Source organism: Pseudovirgaria hyperparasitica (assembly GCF_010093815.1).
Source record: "Pseudovirgaria hyperparasitica strain CBS 121739 unplaced genomic scaffold EJ05scaffold_4, whole genome shotgun sequence".
NCBI classification, from domain to species: Eukaryota; Fungi; Ascomycota; class Dothideomycetes; order Acrospermales; family Acrospermaceae; genus Pseudovirgaria; species Pseudovirgaria hyperparasitica.
The window spans coordinates 960316-986691 of NW_022985552.1; the positions used below are offsets into that span (position 1 = coordinate 960316).

Consider the following 26376-nt stretch of genomic DNA (forward strand, 5'->3'; position numbering starts at 1 on the left):
AATTATAGTTAATTATTGTAAATAGTTTTGGTAAATAATCATTAATTAGTTGGGGTCTAGGCACGTTGAATCTATCTCTCCGACGGCAGCGTGCCACGAATATCTGCATCTATCTTGGGATCTTTATCGATGTACAACCTAGGATATGCCTGATAACATGGGTATTTTTGCTTGGCAATGACCTACTCATACAGTATGATTCCTCATTGTTACAATCTGCGAGCGTTACGTTGGTGGCGCCTCCTTTGGGCAGTAAAGTAAAAGTTATGCATCCGTTGATGGATCTGCGGTACCTAGCTTGTCCTCCCTTATCCTCCGGCTTAGCTCTCCAAACGTCAACCCAAGCTCCCAACCACCGGCAAGAGTAACTAACGTCTCCGTCTCTGATCTCTCGAACATGTTCTCCTTCTTGTCAAAACATACCTTTCTGTTACGTCCCTGTCACACTTTTCTAGTTGGGAGTCCAATGTGTATCGTCTAATTGTCTCTTTATGTTCCAAGCTCCACCCGAGGTCGTCATCAGAAGCTGTGTCAGCCGCACTCCACAGTAAAGATCATGGTTCTCAATACGCTCACGGTAGCCTCTTCTGTTACTCCAACTGTGATTGAAACTTACTTTAGTCATGTCAGTAGACTATATTCATCGATGTCTGCTTAGTATTAATGTTATGTTACTTTAGTACCTCAATCGCAAGCCCCTGCGCCAAAAGCCCACGGCTCACATTTCATATCACGAAGGCCTCGAGCTCATTCGCCGCTTTCTACATCATGCATCTTTTCATACCGTCGAAGAGATTCAGGCTTTTACGCAGCAATGGGTGCCCGTACCGCATTGGATTCAAACCGATACAGTCGAGATCTCAGCTGAAAAGCTATCGAAAGCTGCAGAGTTGCTATGCGCCCAGCTTGGCCCAGAAGGCATCGAACAAGTCGGAGGCAAGAACTGGTGGCAATGGCGCCGTGATGGCAATCCATTGAAGGCTGAGTGGATCGAGATGCGCAAAGACGCTACTGCGAGGAGAAAGAGCTCAAAACCTCACGGAACTCGAATCATGATGTATGTGCATGGTGGAGCATACTATTTTGGCAGTGTAGATGAGCACAGATATCAGATGCAGCGGCATGCAAGAAAGCTCAAGGCGAGAGTCTTGGCACCGAGATACCGACTCGCACCTCAGTTCCCTTTCCCTTGTGGGTTGCAAGACGCCATTGCCACGTACTTGTATCTTCTTGTAGAACACGATCCTTCCACTATCATCTTGGGCGGGGACTCTGCAGGTGGAGGTATGGTCTTGAGCATGCTCGTCACTCTACGAGACCAAGGTATACCACTACCGGCTGGAGCAATACTCTTGTCACCATGGGTGGATCTGACACACTCATTCCCAAGTCTTGGTGGAGATGGCAAGTTTGATTACATCCCTGCGCATGGCTTCGTCCACAAGCCTTCCTTGGCTTGGCCACCTCCTAACAGCGACGACTTGAAAGCGCTAGAGAAGGGTGCAGTAGACCCTAAGAAGGGGGCTGCATCAAAACCCGCGGACGGAGAAGACAAGAGGGAACAAAAAGAAGCCGAGAGGCAGGAAAAAAAGGATCGCACTCGCGGCTACTCGGTCAATGAATCCTCCCAGAATGTGAGCGACCCACGTGCTGCCGCCTTTGACAATCACACCCCGGCGGTTGTTACTGAACCTACTCCCAACGCACCGCTAAGCATTTCCATCGATGGAAAAGTCGTCGAGATCAAAGATCAGATTCAGATGTATGCTGCGAACCATCTCATCAACCATCCGTTGGTGTCACCCGTTCTACAGCCAACATTGGGCGGTCTCCCACCGCTACTCGTCCAGGTCGGCGGAGGAGAGCTACTTCGTGACGAACAGTTGTATCTCGCGCACAAGGCAGCTGCCCCTTTGAAATATGTTCCTGCACCAAATCCACATATGTCAGCAGAGTGGATACAGGAAAACCTGGCAAAGTACCGGTCAACACTAGTTCAGCTACAGCTGTGGGATGACTTGTGCCACGTCGCGCCAACACTGAGCTTCACGCGGCCTGCGAAGTACATGTATAGGAGTATTGCACAATTTGGTGCTTGGGTGCTCGCTCGAGCACAGCAGACGTCGATCGACATCATGGACGATTCTTCCATTTCTGTAATCAGTACGAGCACCTCAGACGAGCATTCATCTGGAGATGACGGAGAGCATGTGAAGAAGCCTACAGAGGCGCAAAACGTTGAAATCATTGCCTCTGCGGGCCTAGATCCCCGACCGGACCACGTGGGAAGAGCAGGAGATCCCCTGCCACCGTTTGAGAGGCATATGATCCGCCAACGTATCGATCGTAATGGTCTGATATATCCACTACCTCCTGCTTCTGAAATTCCAGCTTTACAGCTAGAGTCGTCCGAGATCGGACGCATCAAAGAAGGGCCAGTGAGAAAATGGATGGGAGCGCAGGAGAAGTGGACAAAGAAATTTGCTCGACAAAAGCTCAACGTGCAAAAGAAGCGGTTGCAGGCTATGGCCAAGGGATTCGAACGATTTGAAGGAGAGCAACCTCCTCCTACCGCACTTGCTGGTAGACGTGCGAAGGGCATGGACAAGCCAGCGAAGAATAAACGCAGTATGGGCATGTCACTTTGGAGCTTATGGGGCAGCAAACACGACGAGACCACCGTACGTTTCCTGATACTAGCATCACAATACCATAGCTCACAAGCATACAGATCGAGCACGAAGAAAAGGCTGACATGGACGGAGTTCCCACTATTCCAGAAGATGGCGCCAATGGTGGCGGCGGTACTGTCGCAAACTCGACAGGCAAGTCAGCAGCACGCAATAAGTCTCGCTCTAAGTCCCGCCCTCGTCGCCCTAAGATTGGCGCGAGTGTCGGATCGCATCGCTCTAACGTGACAGATCAAGGCCAGGGTAACGAGGGGAGCGATGGACAAATGGTAGCCGTGCAGAATACTCCCTCACACCTTTCTCCGTCTGGTTCGCCCAACGCGTTTCCTGCGATATCTCCTCTCCCAAGTAACGGACCCGTGGTACCTGGCACTGACACAGTTGTCCCTGACAGCAACACACTCAGTACTCGACCGACCAGGGAAGGCGTCGCATACCCGTTCAAACTCAGGCTTGCAAAAGATGGCGAGCCCGTAAATGCGAGCACGTTGACATTACAGAGCGTCCAGCCACTGGACGAGAAGAAAAACCCTAGCGCGTCTTCTCCACCAGCTGAGTCTTCAGCTTTCACGGATCCGGAAGAGCAAAAGGTCATACCCATTACTGCTGGAGCTATGCAATGCACTACGGAGAAGGAGAACGAGGCTCCAGAGAGACCTCAACCAGAGAGGTTCGTTACCGCGCGTGAAATATAGACGCTAACGAAAAAGAAATATCATCATAAGTTATAGGATGGTGAGATGAAAGGTTGGCTCCTGGAGGGCCGCTACACATCTGTATATACCAGATCAAGAATATAATACTGAATGCATAAGTGTTCCCATGTTCACTACTTGGACTATCAGGGATGCTCTGAGGACTAATCTTGATGTTGGATTCGAAGGCTGTGGCAAGGTACAACTCACGTAGGTAAGAATCCCAGCTCTGTAACTATTTTGCATTCGTTTCTTATAAGTTTGATGATCTGGCTGTTCAGTGATGTTTTGGTAGCAACGCATTCTGGACAAGTAGAGGATACACGCGCAAATTCGAATGTTTGATCTACCATGGCAACTTGTTCTTGTTCAGTCAATGATGATCATGAGTGAGATGAAGCTTCGTGGATATGGGCTGTATTGATCTAAAAGGCATTTAAGACTAGATCGCACAATGGTAACCCGGGCGACGCGATGATACGGCCAGCGCATCTAATATCAAGCTCGTTCTGGGGTCCTTACAATGCTGGTTTCTTCCAAATCCTCCCAGTCTCCGATATTAAGGGCGATTTCTACGCTTGGTTTTCCCTGCAAGCGGTGATATAGGCCCTGCCAAATTGTTTCCGGTTGCTCATCGATCATAGCTTTGATATGGTTGTAGATCTGGTCACACATAAGTCAGATCTCAACGTGTTGAACTAAAGTGCACAAGTGTTTCGACATCGTGATGTTGACTTACTCTGGTAGCGGGTGCACCCTTCTTGAGAATAATGACGCATTCTATCCCTCTGCCTTCACATCACCTTCATTGCCTCGATTACCCTCATCATTCTCATCAACTTCTTCCGCAGGTGGGATAGTAGAGGATAAGGGGATAGATCTGCTGGCAAATGGAGGGCTATAGTGTCCTCTAAAGTCTTTGAGGGATTCCCTCAAAACAAGACGTAAATTTCCGCCGTAAATTGTTCGGTTTTCGGACTGGGTGTTTGTTAGCCACTAGTCAACTTCGCTCTATATCAGGTCTAAAGCTTACAGATCTGGGCAGTGGGAATTGGAAAGTGCCTCGGACTCTGATAGCATCATCGCTAGGCTCCTCTGCGTGGGTTTTTGTGTCAGCCTGTCCGCGGTTTAGCAAGCTCTTTTTGTCGCTTTCCATCTTGGCAATGAAGAGTAGAGAATGTTAGAGCAGAGAAGAGTGCAGTGGAATCGATTGATGTCCCTGCCTGTGGTCATCTTCATACTCTTTTTATATGCCATCGTAGCCAGATCACACGTCCTTGATCTAGGTTGTCTCTTACGTATGAAACCTTCGATGCCATGTCACTCTCGTCAATCCAAAAATGAAGACAGTCGTACAAAGAGATCTCACTTTAGAGGGTCCGGGCATAAAATTCCTTGCCTTCGTTTCTTTGATCGTAGCGATGATCACAAGGGATACTGTGTCGGCATGAGAGACAGTATGGAGACCATGGCGATATGACTGAGAAATCAGGAAGCCGGTCAAGGTACAGACAAAAGACACAAGATGCGTGGAGCCTGTTAGACGTCATTTTTCAGTATCAGCATTTCAGTTTCTTTGAAGATCGAAGACTCCAGGCATGTTGGCGTGTCTCTCAATGCCATGCCGAAAGCGAGTGAGGTCTCAGGTTCGACACTTGATGGCTCTACGCAGTGTACAGGGTTTGCCGCCTTCGACAAGAAATGTGAGACACGATCATCCACCCAATGCACATTCCTCGATGCTCTTGTTCAATTGTCAAAGTATTTGCTGTAGGATTTGAGAAATGAAAAATGTATGTATGCGTATGTCCGTCACCCGAAAGTGTGTTCTTGTGTTGCATTCATCATTTGTCGTTTGCGAACTAACAGTGGGATACGACTTTCCGTTATGTCTTTTATTCTTGTTGTAGTTCGTCGATATGGTTTTCCCTCACGTTCACAATATCTAACTCCATATTGTACACGTGATATCATATTTAAAGTCAAAGCATGTTCCACGTGAAGTTACAAATACGAGGCTGGTTGGTCCGAGGGTCACTAATTAGTCCTAGCGCCGCTTGACCCCTGGCCTGGGCTGTGAACGCCACCGGAGACTTTGCGACCAACACCACAGCTTCATTGTCTGCTCATCGACACGGTCACGCCCATGATGGATGGCACGACCACGTAGTGTAGGCCTATTCTTCTTCGAGACACTCTACGTTACTGAGTTGACGCTATTCGGTGTATCCAACTCGGATCCATATGAGTCGGGAACTCGATATATTCGACTTCCAAGTCTAGACGCTGCCAAGCTCCTTCCGCAGGTCAGCTCGAAAGCCTCCTCGCGCACGTCCAATCATTATGATTCGCGACAGTGACCCCGGACCATTTAAGCGAAGTCAACATGCGCTGTGATACGAAGGGGACGCCTCCAAAGCCAGGCCTGGCCGGGCTGAAAAATATGAATATTGGCCATGTCGCTCTCACTAGGGTTGTCACGGCCACTTCCCAACCATGAACCACTACGCAGGACTTCCTCAAGATGAGGCCAAAGACAAACCTCAGGTTGAGGCCAATGCCATACCGCCATCGCCATCGGAAACAGCGCCCAGTGTAAACAGACCGAAGCAGAGAGGCTGCTGGCATGGGTATCGGAGCATTGTGAGCAAGTTTTGGGTCTGGGAGGTGTTCTGTGCCGTCGCATCTCTTGTGCTCATGGCCGCAATCGTTGGACTGCTCTATTACTACAATCAGAAACCTGTGTCGGAATGGCCTTATCGGTGGAATATTAACTCTGCTGTTGCATTGCTAGGTGTGTGATAATCTGTATGGAGTGCGAAGTCCAATAGGCTAATGATGTACAAGTCGTACTTATGAAAGCTTCTATGCTCGTTCCAGTGGCTGAGTGTCTGGTCGGTCCTGCTTCTATTACTCTCGACAATTTTCTCATGCTGCGTAGGGTCAACTGAAGTGGTACTGGTTCGACCGCGGTGAGCGAACACTGAGCGACATCGACACTTTCGATAGTGCCAGCCGAGGTGTGGTGGGATCATTAGAACTGTTATGGACACTGAGATTTTGGTATGCAGTCAATTATGGTAGTAAAGGACGCATACTGACTTCAGTAGGCATCTTGCTGCTGTTGGAGCAGTGATCATGATCGCGTCGCTATCCATTGATACACTCACTCAGAGTGTTATCGGGACTCACAGCGATCTCACATACCTTAACAATTCTGCATCATTACCAAGGAATAACATGTACCTCGACTTCGAGAAGCTGTATACGGGCGAGGAGCTTGGAGACCAGATAGCACCTTCGGAGGTGGTAACCGGTCTCCTACTTGGTTATTCCTGGATAACCGCAATGAAAATCAACGACACCAACATCGATATTCCTATCAATTGTCCCACTGGATATTGCGAATTTGGAAGATACCAGACAATTGCAATCGGTCACCAATGTGTGGATCGTAGCAGCGAAGTTTTCTTCAATGAGACGGTCGGCAAGTGGGCATTCGAGGACTTTGTAGGCCTGGATCCAACAAATCAAACAATAGTCTCCGCCAACATCTCCATATATCCCGCTCCTGTCAACAAGGGCTACACTAATTTCGGACCGCTGCTGTCGCGAACACTGGTTATGTTCAACGATACGACTGGCACAAACCAACTCCCTATCGCAGTCGAATGCATCATGTACTGGCAGATAAGCACGTTCGAGACCAGTGTCTCAGCCAACGTGCTCAATGAGACTGGCGTCATCGCCTACGTCAATTTGACAGAAGAAGCACAAACTCAATACGGCCAAGCAGCAGGAATTCGGATGCGTCCCGCCGAGTGCTGGGTCAATGATACACTCATCGAGAAAGCCGATGACTTCAATCTCGGCGTCCCAGAGTGTTCATTCGCAGTGGGTCCTAGAGCGCAAATCGGGCTGCAGAACACGCTCCAATCGTCCACGTTCGGCTTGAGTGGCGAGATACTGTACTATCCCGAAAAAGAAGTATGGGGCCCGGCAAGCCAATTCCTACTCAACGTCTTCTTCTTCCAGGAAAGATTGAACGTCACTGACTCTACATCAATGCTGAAATATATCAACACGTTGTGGATGTCCATCTCCTGGAGTCTCACGCAGACAATTCGCCAGATTGACCTCACAACTTCCGACGAGCCAATCGTCGGCTACGCCGCGCAGGGTAAAATGTACGTGCATGAGGACTACTTCGATGTCAATTGGCAATGGCTTTCCGGTCCCATATTCTTAGTGTTACTGAGCTCGGTGTTTTTGCTGATTACGATCTCAACGCACAAGACACACAAGGCGTGGAAGACGTCGAGTCTACCGTTGATATTTCATGGATTGACAAGAGAGCATCGGATGGCGGTGGGTGAGCCGGAGAAAGTGGTGGATATGATGGAGTGTGCAGATGAGGAGAAGGTGCGCCTTATGATTTCAGAATCGGATGGTGGTGTGAGGTTGGTGAGTCGGAGCCGACCTGTGAGCGCCTAGGATTGGATCGAGGATTTGGGTCGATACTGTGTAGCGAAGGAGTTGCTGTTGTGTTTCGAATAATTAGATCAATGCATTCTAATCTTGCCCCACGATGTTACTACACAGGGTCATGTTATTTACTTTGTTCCTAAGCAGCATCACTTGGCTTCGAATTGGTAATGTATAAATCTTCATTCTGGGTCACTTCGTATCCAACTCGTACAACTGGAAGTGAAAATGAACAGTGCATATCGGTGCTATCTTTCACAGTTCTGAAGTAGCACCATGAGAAACGTCTGCCGTCATATACGGACGGTCAGAAGAGGGCCTCATATACTGCAGTAGTATCGCTGTTCCCACATCAGTCTCTCGGGCTACTCTCTGTGTAGATATACCATGAGCACCAGACAACCATTCTTCATTCCGGTAGCACATGACCAGAATAGTGACAGCTATAGCTTCTCCAAGATTAGTAAGGACGATCACGTAACACTCCGACGTTCACTATTTGGCGCTTTATCTACAAGACTAACACCACACCGTAGTCTGGTGAAGTGGCGGAGCAACACTTCCTTTTCTCAACTATTTTCTGGCTGGACTTGATCTATACGAATACGACTGCAGGGGTCGGAACTACAAACTGCATTCGTCTCTATCTCGTCGTCGCCACAAGATAAAATAAATCCCACGAATACCTCAGCACAGTGTTTTGTATGAGGTACCGGTTCAGATATTCTTTATTTTAGACCTCGCACAATATCGCCCCAATCCTTCAAGTCAGGGGTTAGGCAAGCCGCGAACGAATCATTTGTCCACCCCCTGAGTGCCATATATTCGAAACTAGGTTGCGCTGAGTACATAGACTGCACAGCTCCTAGGCGCTTGTGATAGTAGCATCTCACCCGAAATAATTACCTATTCCATGTTGTAGCCTAAATACCGCCTAATGATACTCATACCAACACTGCTCCACCCGGCAGTTGCAGCTGCTTCAAGGTAACATGAAGCTAATTGCCGGTGCTTGGATCAGTGTTCATTGATTCGAATGAACAGCGGTCGTCTGGAATATGCACAGACCCATTACGTGTGTTACTCCCAAGCACTCATGTTGCGTCCTAGAGTCGTGATTCACTACAAGACTTCACAAAGTGAAACCAACGTGCTGGGCCACGTGTGACCGAACTACCGTCGTCTGAGTTTGAAATTCCACAATGCTGCGACTGAACACAGATTTTCAATGTGATTGACTATTGACTTGGGCGGTCTCTCTCGTTTTCTTCCAAACATTGGTCTCGCTATATACATGAACCTTCGCCGATCTGATAGTACACCCACGGTTAGACGTCGAGTTTCCGTCGGCGATGTCGTCCAACGGACCGATGCCGCCAGGCATACCAGGTGTAGTCTTACCACCGAATGTGCACGAGACGCGAACTCTTGAAGCGATTGCATCGATGACACCCTTTGCTGCTCTAGCAATTCTTGCAGTGGCATTGCGGTTCTACTCTCGCAGATTGATCAAAACCTACTATGGCCTCGATGACCAACTGTGTCTAGTAGCCTTGATCTTCTCCCTTGGTATTTACGCAAACGCATTGATGAGTATGGCCAAGACAACCGCTTTGAGGGACAAGCTAATGCTCCACAGTGGTATACTATGGATCTGGCAGACATCTTGCAGTTGTATCCATATTCGACAGGACTGCTTACTTCAAGTGTCTGTTTGCGTTCCAAATCGGTTATGCTCACGCAATCTTCTTCAACAAGATTTCTATGTTGAACCTCTATACGCGAATCTTCTCTACAAAAAGCTACAAGATCTCGGCATGGGTGGTAGAGGGTATGGTATTTGCTTGGTACATCGCGGTAGTCGGTGTCTCTATATTCAGTTGCTACCCTATACAAGGATTCTGGAACAAAGCAATGGTACCTCCGGCGAAATGTATCCGGACGAAGTTGTTCTTCGTTGGAAATGCGATGCCAAACCTTGCTACGGACATGATCATCCTTATCTTGCCCATACGTGGCATTTGGGCCCTTCGACTGACGATATCTCAAAGGATCTCATTGTCATTTTTGTTTCTCTTGGGCAGCTTGTATGTCGTTCCCACAGCCAACACTTACCATTCCTCTCTCTGGTAGAGCTTTGCTGACCATTCGAAGGATCCCAGTTGCCAGTGCGGTACGCTTTGCTGCACAGTTCGGTGTGGATAAGACAGATTTCACATGGACCATGCACGACACAGTCATCTGGACATCGCTACAAACTAGCATTGGGATAATCTGCGCTTGCCTACCAACGCTTCGCCCACTTCTACAGAAGTTCTTAACCAATTCTAAACGCCGTGGCTCTGAGCAGCACCACGAGATGTCAAAGGGATCAGGGACTTTTGGCCCGTTCTTCAAAGATCCGTTTGAGATGGTGACAATAATATGCGCGGATGATTCTGAAGCGGCGCCACTCGCACCACCAGGTCGCATACGGGCGGAAACGCAGGTTGAGGTTGTTTACTCTTCGAAGGACAACATCTGACACGGTCTGCGCCAGATTTGAGCAAAGACCCTGCTGTTTCATGCCCTTGGCAGCAATGTGGGCCATCCAGTTTTCGATGCATGGCATCCAAAGTTACAAACAGAGTGTGGACACAGCTACAACACGAAGCGCTACGTTACGGCGGGCTCAGTTCAGTACGGAGTCTTTATTTAATTGTTGCAATCAATGGGACTGTAGTGCAGCGTCTTGAATACTGTGCGCAACAGTTGTTACTCGGGGTGAAGGAATCTTGTCCTGAAGGGCTAATGAATATACAATACATCGGATCTCTATCCTACAATTTAGAGATCGCACTCCGGGCGTTGCAGGTAAATGTTTACAATTTAACGGTCGTGTAGGTCTAGACTTATTGATCTAAAGATTATAAAATCATATCTCCTGAACAGCAAGCTACTTCCTATATATGACACCGAGGAATATGGTCACCAAAGGCGTACCGGTACATCTGGGAAGAACGGCCTCGCCAGTTAGCTACTGCCAAATATTGTAATTCACTTCGGCTGGTGCGTCTTGCACACAAGAACAAAAAGCCAAATAATGTAACAAAGTCGCTTAATTCACCCCTTTCGTATATGATTGATGGTCCAGCTTACAGAATATATACCGGCAGTCTTGTATTCATCAATCTCCCTGGCAGCACATTCAAATCACCGTCCTCATAATCATGCAATAAGCCCCACAAACCCATCCTCCACATCAACGCCACCCAGACATCCTCTCTCAGTCTCTTCTTCTCTAGGGATATTGAATGCGCGCTTGCCGGACTGTAGTAGCTACCTGACGTTGTCCCAGTGCCACTGTTCGCCGCTGCAACAAGGGGACGGATCTCATTGAAGTAGTGCTCGAACAACTCCTGTTCCGTATCACAGTCACGACTCGACAAGAACGATTCGAGATCATCAAGCTGCGCTAGCACAGTGGTAACATGGGAGCCTGCGACGCTGATGACGGTAGCTTTTGGTTGTGCCAAGAGCCATTCGTCGATATTGTCGATTGCATCGTGGACTTTCTCGAGGAGGTCGATATCGATCTCATCATCTTTCGTTCGCCAGACATCGGTGAGGTCTTCCCAGGCTTCTATGATACTTTGAACCTGTGAAGATACGTGTGGAAATGTCGCGAGTTTGCGAATCTGTGCGATGATTTCAGTTACAATGGTTAGGGCGCTGAATGCGTCGTTCCAGGGATCTTTGGTCGGATTGGGAAGCCGTCGAAATGAGGATCCGCGAATACGAATGTTCGTGGAGAGCATAGCTACGAGCTCGAAGGATACTAGGTAATATGAATACTTGTTCCTGCAGATAGCTGGGTAGCTTTGACTTACCAGACCGGACATGATCACGTCGCTTGAACCACTTCTCGATTGTATCTTGCTTGCACCCGACAAGCTGTAGCGTACGACGAATCTCTTGGTCTCCACCAAAATTCAATGCCAGATCATCATACATCGTCTCCACACACCCGAATACGAGCTTTCGTACGTTGACAGCGGGCATTGTTCGTCGCTCTCCAAATTCCGTCATGCTGAATACCGAGAAGCTCACCCCGAGTCCTAGCCCGACATACTGCGACGACGTCAAGATCATTCCGTTTCCTTCCGCACGCAGATTGTCCGTGTCCGGATCAAACGTGCGCCACCGCATCCCCAGCATGACTGCCAGCTCCGCCAGATGACTCATCGTTGTCTGCGCATACGGCTTCAGCACACTATCTGGCATATAATCCCACGAGCGCTTGCGCTTCTGCATCTGCACGACCATACTGTAATCGGGCGCACCATACTTGATCCCCTTGGGCGTCATCGCATGCTTCGCATCCCACGCACGCCCGGCCCTCTCAGCACGCTGCAACATCGTCAACAGCGAAACCCACGTCGCGCGCTCGTCATCGATCGTATGAACGCGCCGGAACCGATTCGTGGTGTTCGCCGCTTCACGGTCCTCGACTTCCTGTGCGCTTTCATCGATCGTGTTACTCGCGACGTAGCTTTCGTCAGAACCGTCAATGTTCGTAATTCCGCGGCCTGGTACAGGGCCGCGCTTGTTTTCCGGCGTGCCAACGAAGAGGACTGGGGTCTCGAAGAGTACTTCGAAGCGCACTTCGTTGAGGCGGAAGCGCCGCCGTGTGCTATGGGCCCAGTGGCCCATGACGGGCTTTGCACATTTGCGGTATCCTTCAGCAGAGGCGAGGTATTGCTGGAGGGCTTGGGCGATAGCGACGACAAATGCGATAATAGAGATGATAAGCGAGACGATGGCGATGATGTTAGAAGTGTTGTCGGGGGCTTCGGATGCCATTTGGGGTTGGCCTGAATCGGACATCTTCAATGTTCGTGCTCTATTTCGTGACTCAAGCTGTTCTCTCTTCTGTGCTTGATTGATCGATGTAGCGATTGAGGCGCGACGAAGCCTGGATGTAGGGAAACGACTGAATAGGAAAGCGGGTTGGGGAAAAGTAATAGAGTCGTAATGTACTATACGGCACTTCCTAGCTCTTGGATTCCTCTATCGTCTCAGATCTAGAAAACTTGCGACACAAGGCTGTTCAGGCATCGCGGAGAAGATGTCATGTGTACAAAGCCTTGTGAACATGGCCATGAAGTCCATTTCTATTTAGCTTTCAGCTGAGGAGATAGGTGGACGCCACACAGCGATCCTTCGGGGGGGGGCTAAATCTGGACCGTTGTTGAAAGCCGTGCCGCAAATTAGCGCTATTAGGTTATTCATATTAAATCTCGTGATCCGTTCAAGTATCGTTTATTCGCTGCTATTTTTCGACGCAAATTGATCTATGTTCCAACGACCTGGTTCTTGCGGCGTCGTCCTGCGAAAGTTTTTGGTACTGTACGGGCGGTTGCCTCGGGCCTGTCCGTCGTATATTCACGTTGCGCTTGTATAGATAGAGACTAGCGTACCCCTTAACTTGACCAGCTTGTCGCCCAGTGGGAACAGGTGGAGTTACAACTTCAATTCTATTGCTCATGCGAAGGAGTTCTGTAAGTCATCGTATGGAGTAGGAAGACATAGTAGAGACGGCAACATATCAGAATTGAGAATCGAGGCCCCTGACATTCCACAGTCTACTAATTACTGTATTCGTACAACAACTTGATGTACACGTGACAGAAATGAAGGGTCATTTCTTCTTGCTTACCCGCGCCGCAATGCTGCCAATGGTTTGTTTCTATTCCTGAGGATCTCAACTTAGATACTATTTACAGTTATTGGAACATCTAGTACACTGGCACGGGAATCGAATCCAGAGTATATGTGAACGAATCAACCGAACTCTGGTCGTAAACACAATCCATATTCACCCCGTCAGTCCAGTACGGACGAAGAGGATATGAGCAGATCTTCCCCTTCGCACCCTTGTTAGCGCCAGACTCAACAGTGGCGTTTAGCAGCGTCGGATTGACACCACCTTCGACCCACTCGATCAGACTACCGAAAACGTTTTGCGGAAACGGCGCTGGTTGCGTCGTGCTAGGTGCGCAATGACCAGCCCCTGGGATGAGAAACAGCCGATACCAGTCGTCCAGAGCGGCAACACTGTCGGTGTAACTGAGCTTAGGGTACATGACTGAGCGCACGGATTCATAATAGCGGACTGATGAGGCAGTCGGGACACTGTCATCGCTTTCGCCATGGAAGTGGATCACTTTGCCACCAGCAGTTTGGAAGTCCTCGAGATCAGGCCATGTTGTCTCAATGCTGTCTTGGAATTTCTGGAGCGCTTGAAGCATCCAGCTGCGGAGTTTGTCGTAGTCCACTGTGCTGAGGTCAATGCTTGTAGTTGCAACCTCATTGAGGAGATAGTCAACAAACTGGTTACCGATACCAGATGCTGAGACGGAGTAGCCACCAGTTGTGGAGTTGTAGGTTGCGGCAGCGTCGCCGAACGTTGCCACGGGCTGAAAAGGTATGTATACCTGACGACCCTTGGAATCACGGAGTCCATTAAGTAGGATCTTTGCAATGTTGATGGCTCCGGCGGAGACTGTTCCATTGACGGCAGGCGAAGGTGCTCCGCCACCCATCTGGCGCTTTCGCTTGCCAGGGGCACCTCCACCACCAATTCCTCCTATTGTAGCAGCACAGGAGTAGGGTCTACCAAGAACCGAGTCGAGGTCGAAGTGTGTCTTGCAAAGATCTGTACGGCTAACAACACCGTCGACAATTCCATCAAGACCATCACATGCGGCGATCGTGGCGTTGTTGATGGCTGTGAGTTCACACTTCGAAGGTGCATAGTTATTGAGCGTCTCAGCAACTGCTGGGAATAAGTGGTTGACCTGCTGGAACGCTTGTCTGAATGCTGGGGCTCCGATAGCCGCACCGTCAAATTGCGAGCCAAACCTCTGAACCTGACTCCAGCCCTCACGACCACCCTCGGAACAGCCTTGGTAATACGAGTAGAAGTCTTCGATGCCGTAAAATTTGCGAGTGAGTTCCTTGCCAAGCACGCTCATCTCGTGGATTGCTTTGTAGCCGAATGCGTAGAGAGCGTCGTAGTTGAGAGTCCCATTTGCCTTTAGCAATACATCAGTCAGTTGAGCGCTCCAGCTTCCGAACCCTCCATCCGTTGTTCCAGTCGCAGCACCAAACACGAGACCTTGGGAGAGACCTCCGGATCCAGATGAGATGGAGAAGCCGCCACCACCGGATGATAGGTACCGATTCTGGAACTCGCTAGGCGCTGGGAGCCAGTACCACAAATTTGTCTGCTGGGAATTAGCATGGCTCTCACAAGGTGGAAGTCATCTTACTGCTTCGCCATCGCTGCCATCATGCGTGTAAGAGAATGTTACATTGCAGAAGTTTAGACCACTTCCAGCAGGATACAAATTGCTTGATGCTACGGAGTAGTTTGTGACGGTGTTTGTGGTGACTGAGTCGACGTTGATAGTGATACCAGTGATGAATTCGCTTGCAGGCAGGACCGACTGAACATAAGAGACAGTGCATACGCTACTGAGACTGGAGTTCAATGCTGCAGACACGCCAACTACAGCCATGGCTGACAATGAGATGATTGAACGCATATCAAACACAGTTCGCCCGTGAAAAGAGAGCTAGAAGGACTGATGACGCGATGGCGGTACGGTACGAGATGTGCGATATGTAGAACCATACTTATATACTGATGCTAATTATCATCGTGCAAGACGAAGTATCACTATAAAGTGATTGTAAAGTGGAGACCGACGCGATGTCTCGAAACAGGAAGGCATAGTGTCCGTGATGATGTTTGTGGAGAGGCGCGCGTCGTGGATAATTAATTATGATGATATATAGTAGAGCGGTACTAGCCGGAATAGGCTAGCTCTCCACGACCCCTTTCGGATCCAAGTGTTATGCGTAACAATGTCTCCACACGTTAGTGGGGATGCCCTCGGTTCGCGGTGATATACTGTCAGGTACAGGGACCATGTAGATGGGGACTGGTGACGAGTCCGGTGATGGGAATGAGCTACTTTGATGGAGTTGACGTAGGTACATAATTAGATGGAGGACGTGGTTTAATGATGGAGAAGTCGGAGGCTGGCGTGGAAGCGGCTTGGCGAAGACCAAACCTCGATCATCCCATTGAGGTTCTCGACGCCACAGTTGCACACACTTTATCGAGACCCCCGTTCCCCGTTACATCCTTTTTCTCTCTTCTCTTGTGTATTCATGCTTTGATGGTCTGTAAGCGACAGCATACTACCGCAGACCGTAGCTATGCTCTTCTGCGTTGTACAGTCTTAACAGCTACTAAATACCGGATGTGCACATGAGCATGGTTCACGACGCAAAGGAAACCACTACTAGCGTCATTCATGCTAACCTCGCCTCGAGCATCACGTAACTACTGTATACATAAGGGGACAGCCAATCAGTCAATATAACCCGTAAGACAGTGTTGCAGATGGTTCTCGAGTCTAATATGGCCGACTCATGAAGCATGATCGACGAACGTGTCGTGGTATCGCCTCGACGCCGTATTCGCCCCCACGGAGGCACTCTACGAGATGCAAGTTGGTGCTGAGACCACGAGGCTTCCACATACACGACTTCGCAGCCCAGATGAGCTGCTTCTCTTCAATATGGTACCACTCTATACCGCATTTCAAGCTTAATTTTCGGATGGGCCAAAAGTCTTCACGTTTTGGTCATCGCTTACAGGCGGTTTCACAAACGTTTATGTGATACGTTCCAATAGCTGACGGTCATGGAATTGGATAATGGAACAGCTGATAACACTGCGGTCGTACGGAGTGCTATTTTCATCAACAATATAAGGCGCAGCGCAAGGCTGGCGAATCACTGGCTGTTGTTACTTCGAATCTGGGAGGCCTCAGTAGTACAGGACGGATCGACAGCGCCAAACGCCGTCAGCTTATGGGGGCTGAACCCAACCATTTGCTGCTGAACGGCAAGACCAGGGCGGGCCGTTGCCACAGGTATTGGGGAATACATCTTACAAATGTTCCAATGAACCCCTCTCCTAATACTCCTCCTCTTCTCACGCGACAGAACCAACTGAAGATCGGCCGAGTCCACGGGGCTATTTACTTGGGGCCATTTACTTGGGGTCATTTACTTGGGGCCATTTATTTGGGGGCCCTTTGTAAGAGAAGACCGTTCGCATTACTGCCTACCTCGCTAAGGCAGCCTCATATACGAGGCCTCTTTTATCATAAATGGCTGGATGGACACCTCTGCCGTCTAGTGATCCGGCTCACGAGGATTCCCTTGGAGATCTGGGCTCTCCAGGCCTTAGCTATGATGATTACAGAGACACGATTCCGCTCACCGAAAACGACCAGTTCTCGCGCAGACGATCTTCCCAATTATCGCCGACGAATGAAGATGGTCTGGAAAGGCTCAAAGACCGTTCATACACCTCTGCGTCCGCGAGAAGTAGAAAAAGTCATTACTCAACATACTCCGATCTAGACAATCATCAGCACGTATACGACTACCGAAGGACGCGCAATCAGATATTCTTCAAGGGCTTTGGGGAACTCTTACTCACACTCGCACTATGTGCATCTATCATTGGGGCACTATTCTTATACCAAGGACGTGATGCGAGGGACCCGAAGCTATTGGCCAAGTCAGACACGAGAATATTCAATGCACTGATGATAGGATTATCCCTGGCGCTTGGTTTCAACCTTGCGTCATCATTGAAGAGTTATGCGAACATCCTCCGATGGTCTCTGCTAACACGACAGTGGTTCTCTCTCGAAGTTTTCGATCTGATCCTGGGCTGTGCTGGACAGACGAAGCTCATGGAACTTGTATTCGTGTCTTGGCCCTGGCCCCGTGTTGGCATGATGGGAAAGTATCCTTCCAAACGCATTTGGGCTATGGGCCTTTGCTGGCTCACGGTGAATCTGAGTGCTCAGATAGCTGTTGCCGCTCTATCTCTATTCTGGCCAGCGGAACCTTCCAAGGATGGAATCCTTCTACAGCGTGGTAATGTCTCCGTTGCAAACTTCGATCGCTGGGTTGCTGGCTACCGCCAGAACGAGCCTTACATCGATTTTGCGGAGCAAGGCGCGGCTGCCAACGATTGGGGTCGACAGGCGCAAGACTACAAGGAAATGCCTTACACGGGCTTCGAAAACGAAACTGACAGCTCGGAAACTGTCTACTATAAGAGAGATGGCTCAGAAAGATTCTGGGAATACCGCTTTGATGACCGTAGCGTGAACAACATGCATCGGTGGACGAACCGGTACATCAGGGCCAGTGCTACCTGTCAGGAATATGAGGTGCTCGAACAGACGAGCAACTGTACGTGGACAGATAGTGACGACTACACCCACGAGAACGTGGACTGCTTCTGGTATACAAGATACGAGGGACAGCCAAACTGGTCCTATAAACTACCGCCCTATTCCTGGATGGCAGGTGCTACCACGTATATGAGTGAATATCCCGACGGACCCACACCATGTGGAGATCGCTGTGCACACATAGCTATTTACCAACCCAAGGGGGGAGAGATCATCAGAAATGCTTTTGTCGAATGTAATGCGACTCTCAGCGAGATCAAGGACCATGACTCTACTGACAATGACTTCACGAATCTACCTAGCGATGTCCGAGAGAAAATATACATGAACAAAACTACTGCGGCTTTTGGTGCAGGTGCCATTGGGTTAATTGGGTCTTCGCCATGGGGCGCATATTGGGACGCTGTGCAGTACAACCCTGTGCAGCGATGGAGTCCAAACGTCACAATCACCGCACCCATGATGGAAAACTTCGTAACGCGCTTTGCCATCGGTGCCGTCGCTGCATTCAACGACCACGGCCCACGTCTCATAGTTCCAGACCAGCTGAACGCGCCCATGCAAGCACAAACCCTTCAGGTCGACTGGCTATGGATATACGTCCTCGTCGGCGGTATATGTGGCATCCAGAGCGTCAGCTTGGTGCTGCTTATGATATTCGCAAACAAAGCCATTATCCTGGACGAAAGCTCATGGAGTCTGGCGAGATTGCTAATGCCTGTGGTCAAGAAGCTAGGTTCTGAGGGAAGCACCATGTCGGGGAAGGATATCGTTAATGCCAAGGTGTTTGAGGGAGAGAAAATAGCATATGGCGTCAAGACGACAGCGCATGGTAACCGAGTTGATATATTATGGAAAGGCGCAGATCGGTTGAAGCGGACAAGCTTCCAGGCGGGGGTTTATGAATAATGAGCATAGGGGATAGTACAGCATAGTGATTTAGCATACTTTGGACCAATCCGGTCGCCACAGAACTTTTAGCTTCAGCTATTCTAATTTTACTCTCGGTTGAATGAGTTCTATTGTAAAAAGGATTATATGCAATTTCGGTCATATAAAACGCAATAAACTTCAGTCGTAACTGCTCGACAGGACTGTCACTTGCTTAACATACTCATTTCACCGTTCTAATCGGCTTTATTCAAAGCTGTTGACAACTGTATTCATTAGCTACTAGGTTGGCATTAAGAGCCACTCAGCATCATCCTTCTATAGTCTCTTTTTCTAGCGCAAGCTACTTTGGTTCTGCTTCGATTAGCATACCAATTAGATTTCGGCAAGCAAACATGTGTCATATCGCCCAGGGGAGCAAGTTATTTCGACACATGCAGATGTGCCTAGTATCAAAAAACGAAGCAGATAGAGATGATATTGGTCTACGTTTATACAGCGATCAGCTCAAGATTAGTTCCCACGCTCGTACCTCTGGATGTACATTCTAAATGGTAGAGATCGTCTCAGCAATTTATGCTTCTTTTGATTATGCCGTGAGTAAAGCCACATGAATGTACTTGGGGGAACTTCCGAATCTTACATTGGAATGGAACAATCACCCAGATTGACGTCCATCCTGTACAATTACTGTTATACAGAATAGTCGTAGATTCATGTAGCGAAAGGTAAGCCATGAATACGGCACGAGTAGTTTAGACAAAGACATGGACGAAGTGTAAGTAGAACATTTTCATAAAGATTTTCATCATACTCAGTCTCATAGAGTCTCTATCTAAGTGTCATAAACAAATGGAACATTGTAACCTCCCAAAGGTATCATTCTGTCCAACCTCGCGCCTCGGCGCGGGTGCGTATCTGGCGTCCCCAGCCGATCTGACCGAACGGTCTCTGTCCTCGTTCTGTGCAACTTGTGACCATATCAAATCGATCCACGTGCGTTGTTTGAGTAAAGTTCAAGAGATCGAATTACTCGATCCCCAACATGAGAATCATCATTCAGTGACCACGAACAAAGTCGTTGATCTGGCGAAGCAAGTACACCGGTGCATGCGCCTCCTCGGTCTCAACGTTCAGCGAGTAGTTCAATTGTGCGCGCTTGTTTGCACGGTGCGTGAAGCTCAAGGCGTGGTTGATTTGCTGAAGGAGGTGGGCGGCAGGAGGTGCGGCGGCGGTGATAGGCTCTGCAGTGTCATAGTCGGAGCTGTGGAACGCCTTGTTGATCTGCTGGAGCAAGTGTGCGGCAGGAGGCGCGGAGGCCGTGATCTCCTCGGCAGCAGACTTGTCGGTATGGAAAAAGGTGTTGATGTTACGGAGAAGATCGATAGCTGGGGGCGCGAGTTCCGCCTCAACTTCTGGTTCCGTAGCAGCGGGAGCGACCTCAGGCTCGACAACCTCAATGCTCTGGCGACGGGACACAGCGGGAGTGTCCATTGGCGTGGGGGCTTGAGTGAGACCAGGGGTTGGCATGATGGAGTCTACGGCAATAGCGGTGTGGCGCTTGATGGATGGTACACCGAGGGCTTGGTCGCGGGAAATGGATTTAGTGATTGCATCGTGAACCTGTTGAAGGAACAGGGGCGATGCGTCAGGAGCGGTCTTGACTTTTGAGAGGTCCATGGATGTGCGAGGGCTGTTTTCAAACATGGAATCTGTGATGACCCGGGTAAGGGCGAGAGGAGATTGGACGGCGGCCATTGTATGTAATGCTGGCTATGGGAAAGTTGTTTTAATGTTTTGATGTATCAAAGCGAAGCAATAAGCTTGATAGTAGATGATAGAGGTGTAGAGATGTTGTTGTGATGTTGTTTGGATGCTGTGTTGTGATGCTGTATGAGAGATCCGAGAATGCTCAAGAAGATATATACAAACACACAGGAGTCCGTCTCCGGACGCAGAGGCCAGCAGCCGCAGACCTCATTTCCCACCGATTACCACAAATAGCTATTTCGGGCACGTTGCCACACACGCATGCAGCAATACGGGCGAAAGAGACATGAATGATAAATTTCTCAGCTGTAGTTGCTCCGGCTCCGCCCGCCAGCGTTCGTCAATGATTCAGGGTTGATCCGTCGCCGACGGTGTGCAGATGACCTCGGCAACGCTGTAGGGCTGGTAGTGAACATCACCCAGCCCAAGAGAAGTATCGCGCACTTTAGCGGAGCCTTGGCGTTTACCAAAAATAGCAATCAACACCAAACGGCTGGCATCTGCTGGCGGCGTATTCGTAACAGCCTTGCGAATGTCGAGACGCTACTACAAAGGAGTCGTCTAAGGACGCGCGTTCTTGTGTATCTGTTTTTAGAAATGCCACATGAGCCCGGCATGAGAAGTATTACTCTTGGTGTAGGTCGAGAATTGTTTGCGAAATGTATGATTGTCATGCCGAGGCTGACAGCCACCTGATCATGGAGACCAGGACAGCATCGGAGACGGAGACGGAGACGGCCATCCACGAAAATGGTACGGGTCTCCCACCACGGCTGTAGTCAGTTAGTCCTGCAAATCTTTTCAGGCAGATCACGTTGTTCATCCCTGAATAGAACCGTTGGGACTTGTTTAGATTGCCTCCATTGCTGCTTCCGTTCGCAGGCGATTGTCGGGTCTCGAGGGTTTTACACATCTAGCATTTGTGGCATATGGGCCGTTCCACGCGCGCTGGAACACCCGCCCGCTACCCGCTCATTGATCATCAGGGTCGTGGCAATAAGACTTTTGATGCTGACTCTTGGGCAGAGCGTCCTTGAGTCTGTTGCTGTCGATGTAGTATACATGCTCAATTTCTGGTAAGCTCTGTTGGCCGGCTCCGCTGTTGCCAATCCATTGTGCTCGGCTCTCGCGCATTCGAACCGTTGCCGCAGAAATTGTCCACATGAAGGTTTCATTAAAAACCTCGTTAGCATGCTTTTAGCTTTTGAGTTTTCTGCGACTGCTTTTCCTTGTGGCACCCCTGGGCAGTTCGTTGAGCTCCTCACTAATTTCAGCTTTGCGTTTTTTACTCTTTAGACCGTCGGTTGGGGTGTCTTCTTCCTGCTTGTCTTCGTTATCGCCGGCCGACTGGTCCACAGCATCCACATCTTCCTCTTGACCTTCAGCATCAATATCCACTTGTTCTTTTCCCAATACCCAGGCAACCCTTTCCGCGTCCAGGGCACTGACATTCAGCCTCTTCTTTAGCAAGTCGAATTCTTGAACCAGCATCTCATAATGCTTTGCGTTATAGTCAATCTTTCGCTGCCAGCCGCGTGTACCCGCTTTACCAGGCTTATCCCATAAACACCATCGAAAGAGCTCGTCAGAAAAGAAAGGTATAGCATCTGGCCGGTATATGCTTAACAGAAGACTTCCAGTCGCCGGCCCAACACCGGACAGCCTTGTTACAATGGCCAGCGCTTTAGTAACGCTTACATCTTCGCTTTCGAGATCGAGATGGGCGAATGCCTCCTTCGTGGTCCTCTCAATAGCCTCGTCACTATTGCCACGAACAAGATTCAATAGCTTTGGACGGAAGGTACCATGTTTGAGCTTCCATTCGACAAGCTGCACTACCTCGCTGGGATCGAGTCTGCGGTCTGGCCGGTGTGTGAGAGCTTGTGGTAGCGTGCTATAGCGGAAGCGATCGAGCTCAAGTAATTTTGAAGGCACGTAGGTTTCGTATCGTGAAAGAATATCATTGAAGGTTGCAAGTGCAATCGAGTTCGTCTCATATGACGGCATCTTCAGTCTAGGGGTGCGCAATTGCTTTGCGCCAGGCATTTGAAGCTCCGGCGAAGCTTCCCCACTGCCCGGCTCCACATACCAGCAGTAGGTCCGAGCAAGCTACGAATCCTGTCATACGAGACACCTCTCATTTCAACAATGCCCAACACCACCGTCTTCGTACCTTTTAATTCCTTCGTAGTTGACCATCAATCAACATCACTGCCTTTAACCTGAATTTGTAGCGTCCTTCATTTTCCAATCGCCAACATGCCCAAACTCTCTCCCCTCGTATCAGCCTGCGGCATGGCCCTCACGCTCAATTGCGTGTCCAACGTCATAGCCCAACGCGTGCGCGCATATCGCAACAGCGAACCCTTCGTTTTCGATTCCACGCTCTTCCTGCAATTCCTCGTCGTCGGCGTTATCACCACGCCACCAAACTACCTCTGGCAAGGCTGGCTCGAGAAGACGTTTCCTGGCTGGAAGCTGGTTGCTAAGAGCGATGTGGAAAAGGGCATGGCTGGCGCAGACGTCGAACTAGACGAAAAGAGCGAGAAGAATGAGAAGGGGTACCAGCATAAACGAGACGAGAGCTTTGGAGACAAAGTTAGAGTACGAGACTGGATGAACATTTTTAAGAAGTGGTTCACGGATTGCATCACGCTTGGAGCTATCTTCAACACGGTCGCGTTCCTGGTGCTGATGGGGATCCTAAAAGGCAAAAGTGGGCCTCAGATTATGACAGATATCCGCACTGTGAATACTCCCTTCATGTTGCGAAGCCTGCAGCGCACTGACGCCTAGATAGGAGACATGGAAAATCATCTATAATAGCTACAAAGTATGGCCGATCGCCAATTTTGTCAGCACCACATGGATTCCGGTCGAGAAACGTATCGTTTTCCTAAGCTTCTGCGGTGTCCTTTGGGGGATTTACATGAGCATTGTCGCTGGTGACTTGTGATTATGAACCAATCTTTTTAGTATCACAAGCCTCATGCGGCGATCTGGAGATAGTATCATCAAAGCTGTATTAGCATGTCATATGTGGGTATCGGATATTCGAGCTACATAATCGACAGGACGACACCATCATTTACATCGTACCGCACAAACACCTATGTTGGCCTTCCGTTCTTATATCAGGAGCCTTCCGTGCCAATTCGATAGAGCTCTAGCTTTAAAATCATGGCGTTTAGACCGATCAACCTTGGTCAAAAGAATGACTTAATCGTCTACTAGATCACATCAGTGGTTACAAACGCGTCTAACTCTCAATCTGCAAGCCGTTCGACTTCTGTCTTGCGGCGCTTCCGTGTTCGCCGTTCGAGGGCCGAATTTGATGGCGACTCCTGGGGTGTGTCAATTGTGTCACTGAACAGCTCAGAATAGGATTCGAGATCTTCGATTGCCGTCTCTTCGAGTGCGAAGGAGAGCCCTGTGTGTAATTGGGGAGGTTGTGATGTTACTGGAGTCTGGCTAATTGCAGGCTGCGGAACACGCTGTGGTGGATTGTAGGAAGCACTACGATTGTCCACAAGATTTCGGACCACATCTTCCACCGTCGATAGGGCTTCCGCGGTGCGTTGCGCCTTGATCTGGACCGGATTGTCGCAGGCGGGTGAAGAGCTTTCCGATCGATCAAGCGCCGAAAGAGGACTCCTCTCTCGGACCCTCGAGCGTTGTTGGAGTATGCTATCAAGAGAGGGGAGCGGTGATGACTTAGGAGCGGAGGCATTCGGAAGCACCTCGGTCTTGCTCGGGCTCATTTTACGATGTAGTATTTTGTAAGGCAATTCCGCCACAGCTGTGATGCCCTTTGCAGAGCGAAATTTGATGATGATTTCAATCCACTGAGATCCGAATTGTTCTATCTTTTTCGGACCGATACCCTTAAGTTGACTGAGATGTTCTAATTTGGTGGGCTGGAAAAAGGCAAGATCCTGGAGAACAGTATTCGGTGCGACCATGAATGCCTTGTGAAATCCGTGCGCTGACTGCTGCTTGAACCGACAGCTTGCTAATTCGCCGTATAGCTGGCGCTCTAACGGAGTCAGGTCCGGACGAGCGTCCCTTGTTTTCTCCTTGGGCTGACGTGCTCTCTCCTGCGTGTTCGGGGCGCCCGTCTGCGGTTGAGAACCGTCTTCCGTCAGATTAATCACCTGATGTTGTTCCACGGACGACTCTCCGTATATCTCGGCTTTCGGCGGTTCAGGAGCCGGCCAAAATTCCTCAGCAGACAGAGCTGTTCCCCCAGCCTTCCCCGGCATCAGGCGTAAGCCCTTAATACGAGAAAGTCCACCCAGAGCGTCCGCATCATCGCACAGAAGCGGTAACCCGGGCACAGGGTCCATCTCCGTCCTCTTCGCGTCCATGCAGTGATATAACACGAATCCGGCATATGCATCGTTTGCAGCATACTTCTGCTGCTCGAAGCTCAGCGGCCGCGGATTGTTCCAGTGGCTCGTCCTCACATTGCCCTTGTAAAGCTTCAACCCCATGATTTCTTGGACCTGTGTGTCAAAAGCCACGAGCTTTGTGGATAGCTCCTTTAGCCCCTTCTTGCGCTTCTCCTCGTCCGTCGTGCAAAGATGCTTTCCGCCAAACTTCACAAGCCGATATAGCCGGCTCAATTCAAATCCTGCGCGTGGTTTTAAGTCGAAAGACTTCCTCAGACGGCTGAAGTCGGCATTCATCACCGCCACACCAACCTTCACAATCTTTGCACTTTCCAAAATAGTCCTCAGTGTAGGCGCAACGATGTCCGCTACAGTGCTCCCTTGATGAGCTGCAACGTGAAACACAGCGATTTTGCTCTCACACGCAAGCTGGATCACTGAGATCTCGTCTTTGATCGTATGGCGGCGTTTTGGATCGCCTTGCCATTCCATATCGAAGCCAAGGATGGGCTCGTTCATGAACATCTGCGCGACTTCTTCAGAGCGTTTTAGGCTCGTGCAGTAGAATAATGTGGGGGATTTACCGCTCGGATAGCGGAACTGTGAGTAATTAAACCAATCGCCGAGCTTGCGCGGGCGTTTGCATGTTAGTGGCCATTTGAAGGTATATCCATCGTTGGTTGAGGAGGTTGATGTTTCTGGGGCATTAGTCTCGACGAGTGTCGTTTGTATCATCTTGGTGCTTGGAGGGGAGGGCCCAATTTCGGGAGGCTCATCCAAGGCTGCCGATATCTCTAAACGGATCCAAACGGGCAAATATATCCAAACTTGCAATGGCTTTTCTATGTCAACTTCGACGATATATGAACGTTGCAACGCGTCCAGTCGCGTGCCTGTTGAGTGGCCTACACACAGTAAACAGAGTGGCGATATCGGCCAGAAATCTCGAGGTCTCTATCAGCCGCGATTAACCGCACATGGCACTCTTGAGGTCAAAGAACGATGTCTATTACACCCTTGGTACAACTAGACACACAAATATCGATGAATGATGTTGTTGATGATTACTAAGTTCAGGTGGTGAAATGAGGGAGCGTTATACCAGTGGATGCCTTGGGCT

General features: G+C 49.5%; 10 protein-coding genes across 10 annotated transcripts; 6 read left to right on the top strand and 4 right to left on the bottom strand.

Moving 5' to 3' along the window:
* The first annotated feature begins 124 nt into the window (after nucleotides 1-124).
* EJ05DRAFT_474272 (alpha/beta-hydrolase) lies at nucleotides 125-3634 on the top strand. Its single transcript, XM_033743577.1, has 3 exons — nucleotides 125-625; nucleotides 681-2681; nucleotides 2732-3634. The coding sequence occupies exons 1-3, from the start codon at nucleotides 557-559 to the stop codon at nucleotides 3383-3385; spliced, it is 2724 nt and encodes a 907-aa protein (XP_033602838.1). The 5' UTR covers nucleotides 125-556; the 3' UTR covers nucleotides 3386-3634.
* Nucleotides 3635-5823: 2189 nt separating this feature from the next.
* On the top strand, nucleotides 5824-8081 carry EJ05DRAFT_508930 (uncharacterized protein). Its single transcript, XM_033748051.1, has 4 exons — nucleotides 5824-6179; nucleotides 6233-6279; nucleotides 6327-6448; nucleotides 6496-8081. The coding sequence occupies exons 1-4, from the start codon at nucleotides 5882-5884 to the stop codon at nucleotides 7877-7879; spliced, it is 1851 nt and encodes a 616-aa protein (XP_033602839.1). The 5' UTR covers nucleotides 5824-5881; the 3' UTR covers nucleotides 7880-8081.
* A 1141-nt stretch (nucleotides 8082-9222) lies between these two features.
* EJ05DRAFT_498347 (uncharacterized protein) lies at nucleotides 9223-10394 on the top strand (the record flags this gene model as incomplete). Its single annotated transcript, XM_033746671.1, has 3 exons — nucleotides 9223-9463; nucleotides 9510-9957; nucleotides 10025-10394. 3 exons carry the CDS (start codon nucleotides 9223-9225, stop codon nucleotides 10392-10394), a joined length of 1059 nt encoding a protein of 352 aa, XP_033602840.1.
* Nucleotides 10395-10742: 348 nt separating this feature from the next.
* On the bottom strand, nucleotides 10743-13067 carry EJ05DRAFT_474275 (uncharacterized protein). Its single transcript, XM_033743578.1, has 2 exons — nucleotides 11740-13067; nucleotides 10743-11687 (listed from the first exon to the last, which is right to left on the bottom strand). Exons 1-2 carry the CDS (start codon nucleotides 12710-12712, stop codon nucleotides 11005-11007), a joined length of 1656 nt encoding a protein of 551 aa, XP_033602841.1. The 5' UTR covers nucleotides 12713-13067; the 3' UTR covers nucleotides 10743-11004.
* Nucleotides 13068-13477: 410 nt separating this feature from the next.
* EJ05DRAFT_474276 (tannase and feruloyl esterase) lies at nucleotides 13478-15902 on the bottom strand. Its single transcript, XM_033743579.1, has 2 exons — nucleotides 15184-15902; nucleotides 13478-15138 (listed from the first exon to the last, which is right to left on the bottom strand). Exons 1-2 carry the CDS (start codon nucleotides 15430-15432, stop codon nucleotides 13648-13650), a joined length of 1740 nt encoding a protein of 579 aa, XP_033602842.1. The 5' UTR covers nucleotides 15433-15902; the 3' UTR covers nucleotides 13478-13647.
* Nucleotides 15903-16890: 988 nt separating this feature from the next.
* Nucleotides 16891-19305, top strand: EJ05DRAFT_508933 (uncharacterized protein). Its single transcript, XM_033748052.1, has one exon. The coding sequence runs from the start codon at nucleotides 17101-17103 to the stop codon at nucleotides 19111-19113; it is 2013 nt and encodes a 670-aa protein (XP_033602843.1). The 5' UTR covers nucleotides 16891-17100; the 3' UTR covers nucleotides 19114-19305.
* Nucleotides 19306-19800: 495 nt separating this feature from the next.
* Nucleotides 19801-20862, top strand: EJ05DRAFT_283139 (uncharacterized protein). The gene has a single exon (XM_033740458.1). The coding sequence runs from the start codon at nucleotides 19948-19950 to the stop codon at nucleotides 20764-20766; it is 819 nt and encodes a 272-aa protein (XP_033602844.1). The 5' UTR covers nucleotides 19801-19947; the 3' UTR covers nucleotides 20767-20862.
* Nucleotides 20863-22062: 1200 nt separating this feature from the next.
* On the bottom strand, nucleotides 22063-22872 carry EJ05DRAFT_484129 (uncharacterized protein; the record flags this gene model as incomplete). Its single annotated transcript, XM_033745311.1, has 1 exon — nucleotides 22063-22872. The coding sequence occupies one exon, from the start codon at nucleotides 22870-22872 to the stop codon at nucleotides 22063-22065; it is 810 nt and encodes a 269-aa protein (XP_033602845.1).
* A 146-nt stretch (nucleotides 22873-23018) lies between these two features.
* On the top strand, nucleotides 23019-23976 carry EJ05DRAFT_283112 (uncharacterized protein). The gene is made up of 2 exons (XM_033740457.1): nucleotides 23019-23613; nucleotides 23666-23976. The coding sequence occupies exons 1-2, from the start codon at nucleotides 23125-23127 to the stop codon at nucleotides 23819-23821; spliced, it is 645 nt and encodes a 214-aa protein (XP_033602846.1). The 5' UTR covers nucleotides 23019-23124; the 3' UTR covers nucleotides 23822-23976.
* EJ05DRAFT_283180 (ribonuclease H-like protein) lies at nucleotides 23693-26328 on the bottom strand. The gene has a single exon (XM_033740459.1). It carries the CDS (start codon nucleotides 25989-25991, stop codon nucleotides 24132-24134), a length of 1860 nt encoding a protein of 619 aa, XP_033602847.1. The 5' UTR covers nucleotides 25992-26328; the 3' UTR covers nucleotides 23693-24131.
* Nucleotides 26329-26376: the final 48 nt, after the last annotated feature.

Coding starts and splice junctions, on each gene's coding strand:
- EJ05DRAFT_474272 (XM_033743577.1), top strand. CDS start 557: ATGGTTCTCAATACGCTCACGGTAGCCTCTTCTGTTACTCCAACTGTG. Junction 626..680: donor TTGAAACTTACTTTAGTCAT/GTCAGTAGACTA, acceptor ATGTTACTTTAG/TACCTCAATCGCAAGCCCCT. Junction 2,682..2,731: donor GCAAACACGACGAGACCACC/GTACGTTTCCTG, acceptor ACAAGCATACAG/ATCGAGCACGAAGAAAAGGC.
- EJ05DRAFT_508930 (XM_033748051.1), top strand. CDS start 5,882: ATGAACCACTACGCAGGACTTCCTCAAGATGAGGCCAAAGACAAACCT. Junction 6,180..6,232: donor CTCTGCTGTTGCATTGCTAG/GTGTGTGATAAT, acceptor ATGATGTACAAG/TCGTACTTATGAAAGCTTCT. Junction 6,449..6,495: donor TTATGGACACTGAGATTTTG/GTATGCAGTCAA, acceptor TGACTTCAGTAG/GCATCTTGCTGCTGTTGGAG.
- EJ05DRAFT_474275 (XM_033743578.1), bottom strand. CDS start 12,712: ATGGCATCCGAAGCCCCCGACAACACTTCTAACATCATCGCCATCGTC. Junction 11,688..11,739: donor ACGTGATCATGTCCGGTCTG/GTAAGTCAAAGC, acceptor CATATTACCTAG/TATCCTTCGAGCTCGTAGCT.
- EJ05DRAFT_474276 (XM_033743579.1), bottom strand. CDS start 15,432: ATGGCTGTAGTTGGCGTGTCTGCAGCATTGAACTCCAGTCTCAGTAGC. Junction 15,139..15,183: donor ATGGCAGCGATGGCGAAGCA/GTAAGATGACTT, acceptor AATTCCCAGCAG/ACAAATTTGTGGTACTGGCT.
- EJ05DRAFT_508933 (XM_033748052.1), top strand. CDS start 17,101: ATGGCTGGATGGACACCTCTGCCGTCTAGTGATCCGGCTCACGAGGAT.
- EJ05DRAFT_283139 (XM_033740458.1), top strand. CDS start 19,948: ATGGAACATTGTAACCTCCCAAAGGTATCATTCTGTCCAACCTCGCGC.
- EJ05DRAFT_283112 (XM_033740457.1), top strand. CDS start 23,125: ATGCCCAAACTCTCTCCCCTCGTATCAGCCTGCGGCATGGCCCTCACG. Junction 23,614..23,665: donor TTATGACAGATATCCGCACT/GTGAATACTCCC, acceptor ACGCCTAGATAG/GAGACATGGAAAATCATCTA.
- EJ05DRAFT_283180 (XM_033740459.1), bottom strand. CDS start 25,991: ATGATACAAACGACACTCGTCGAGACTAATGCCCCAGAAACATCAACC.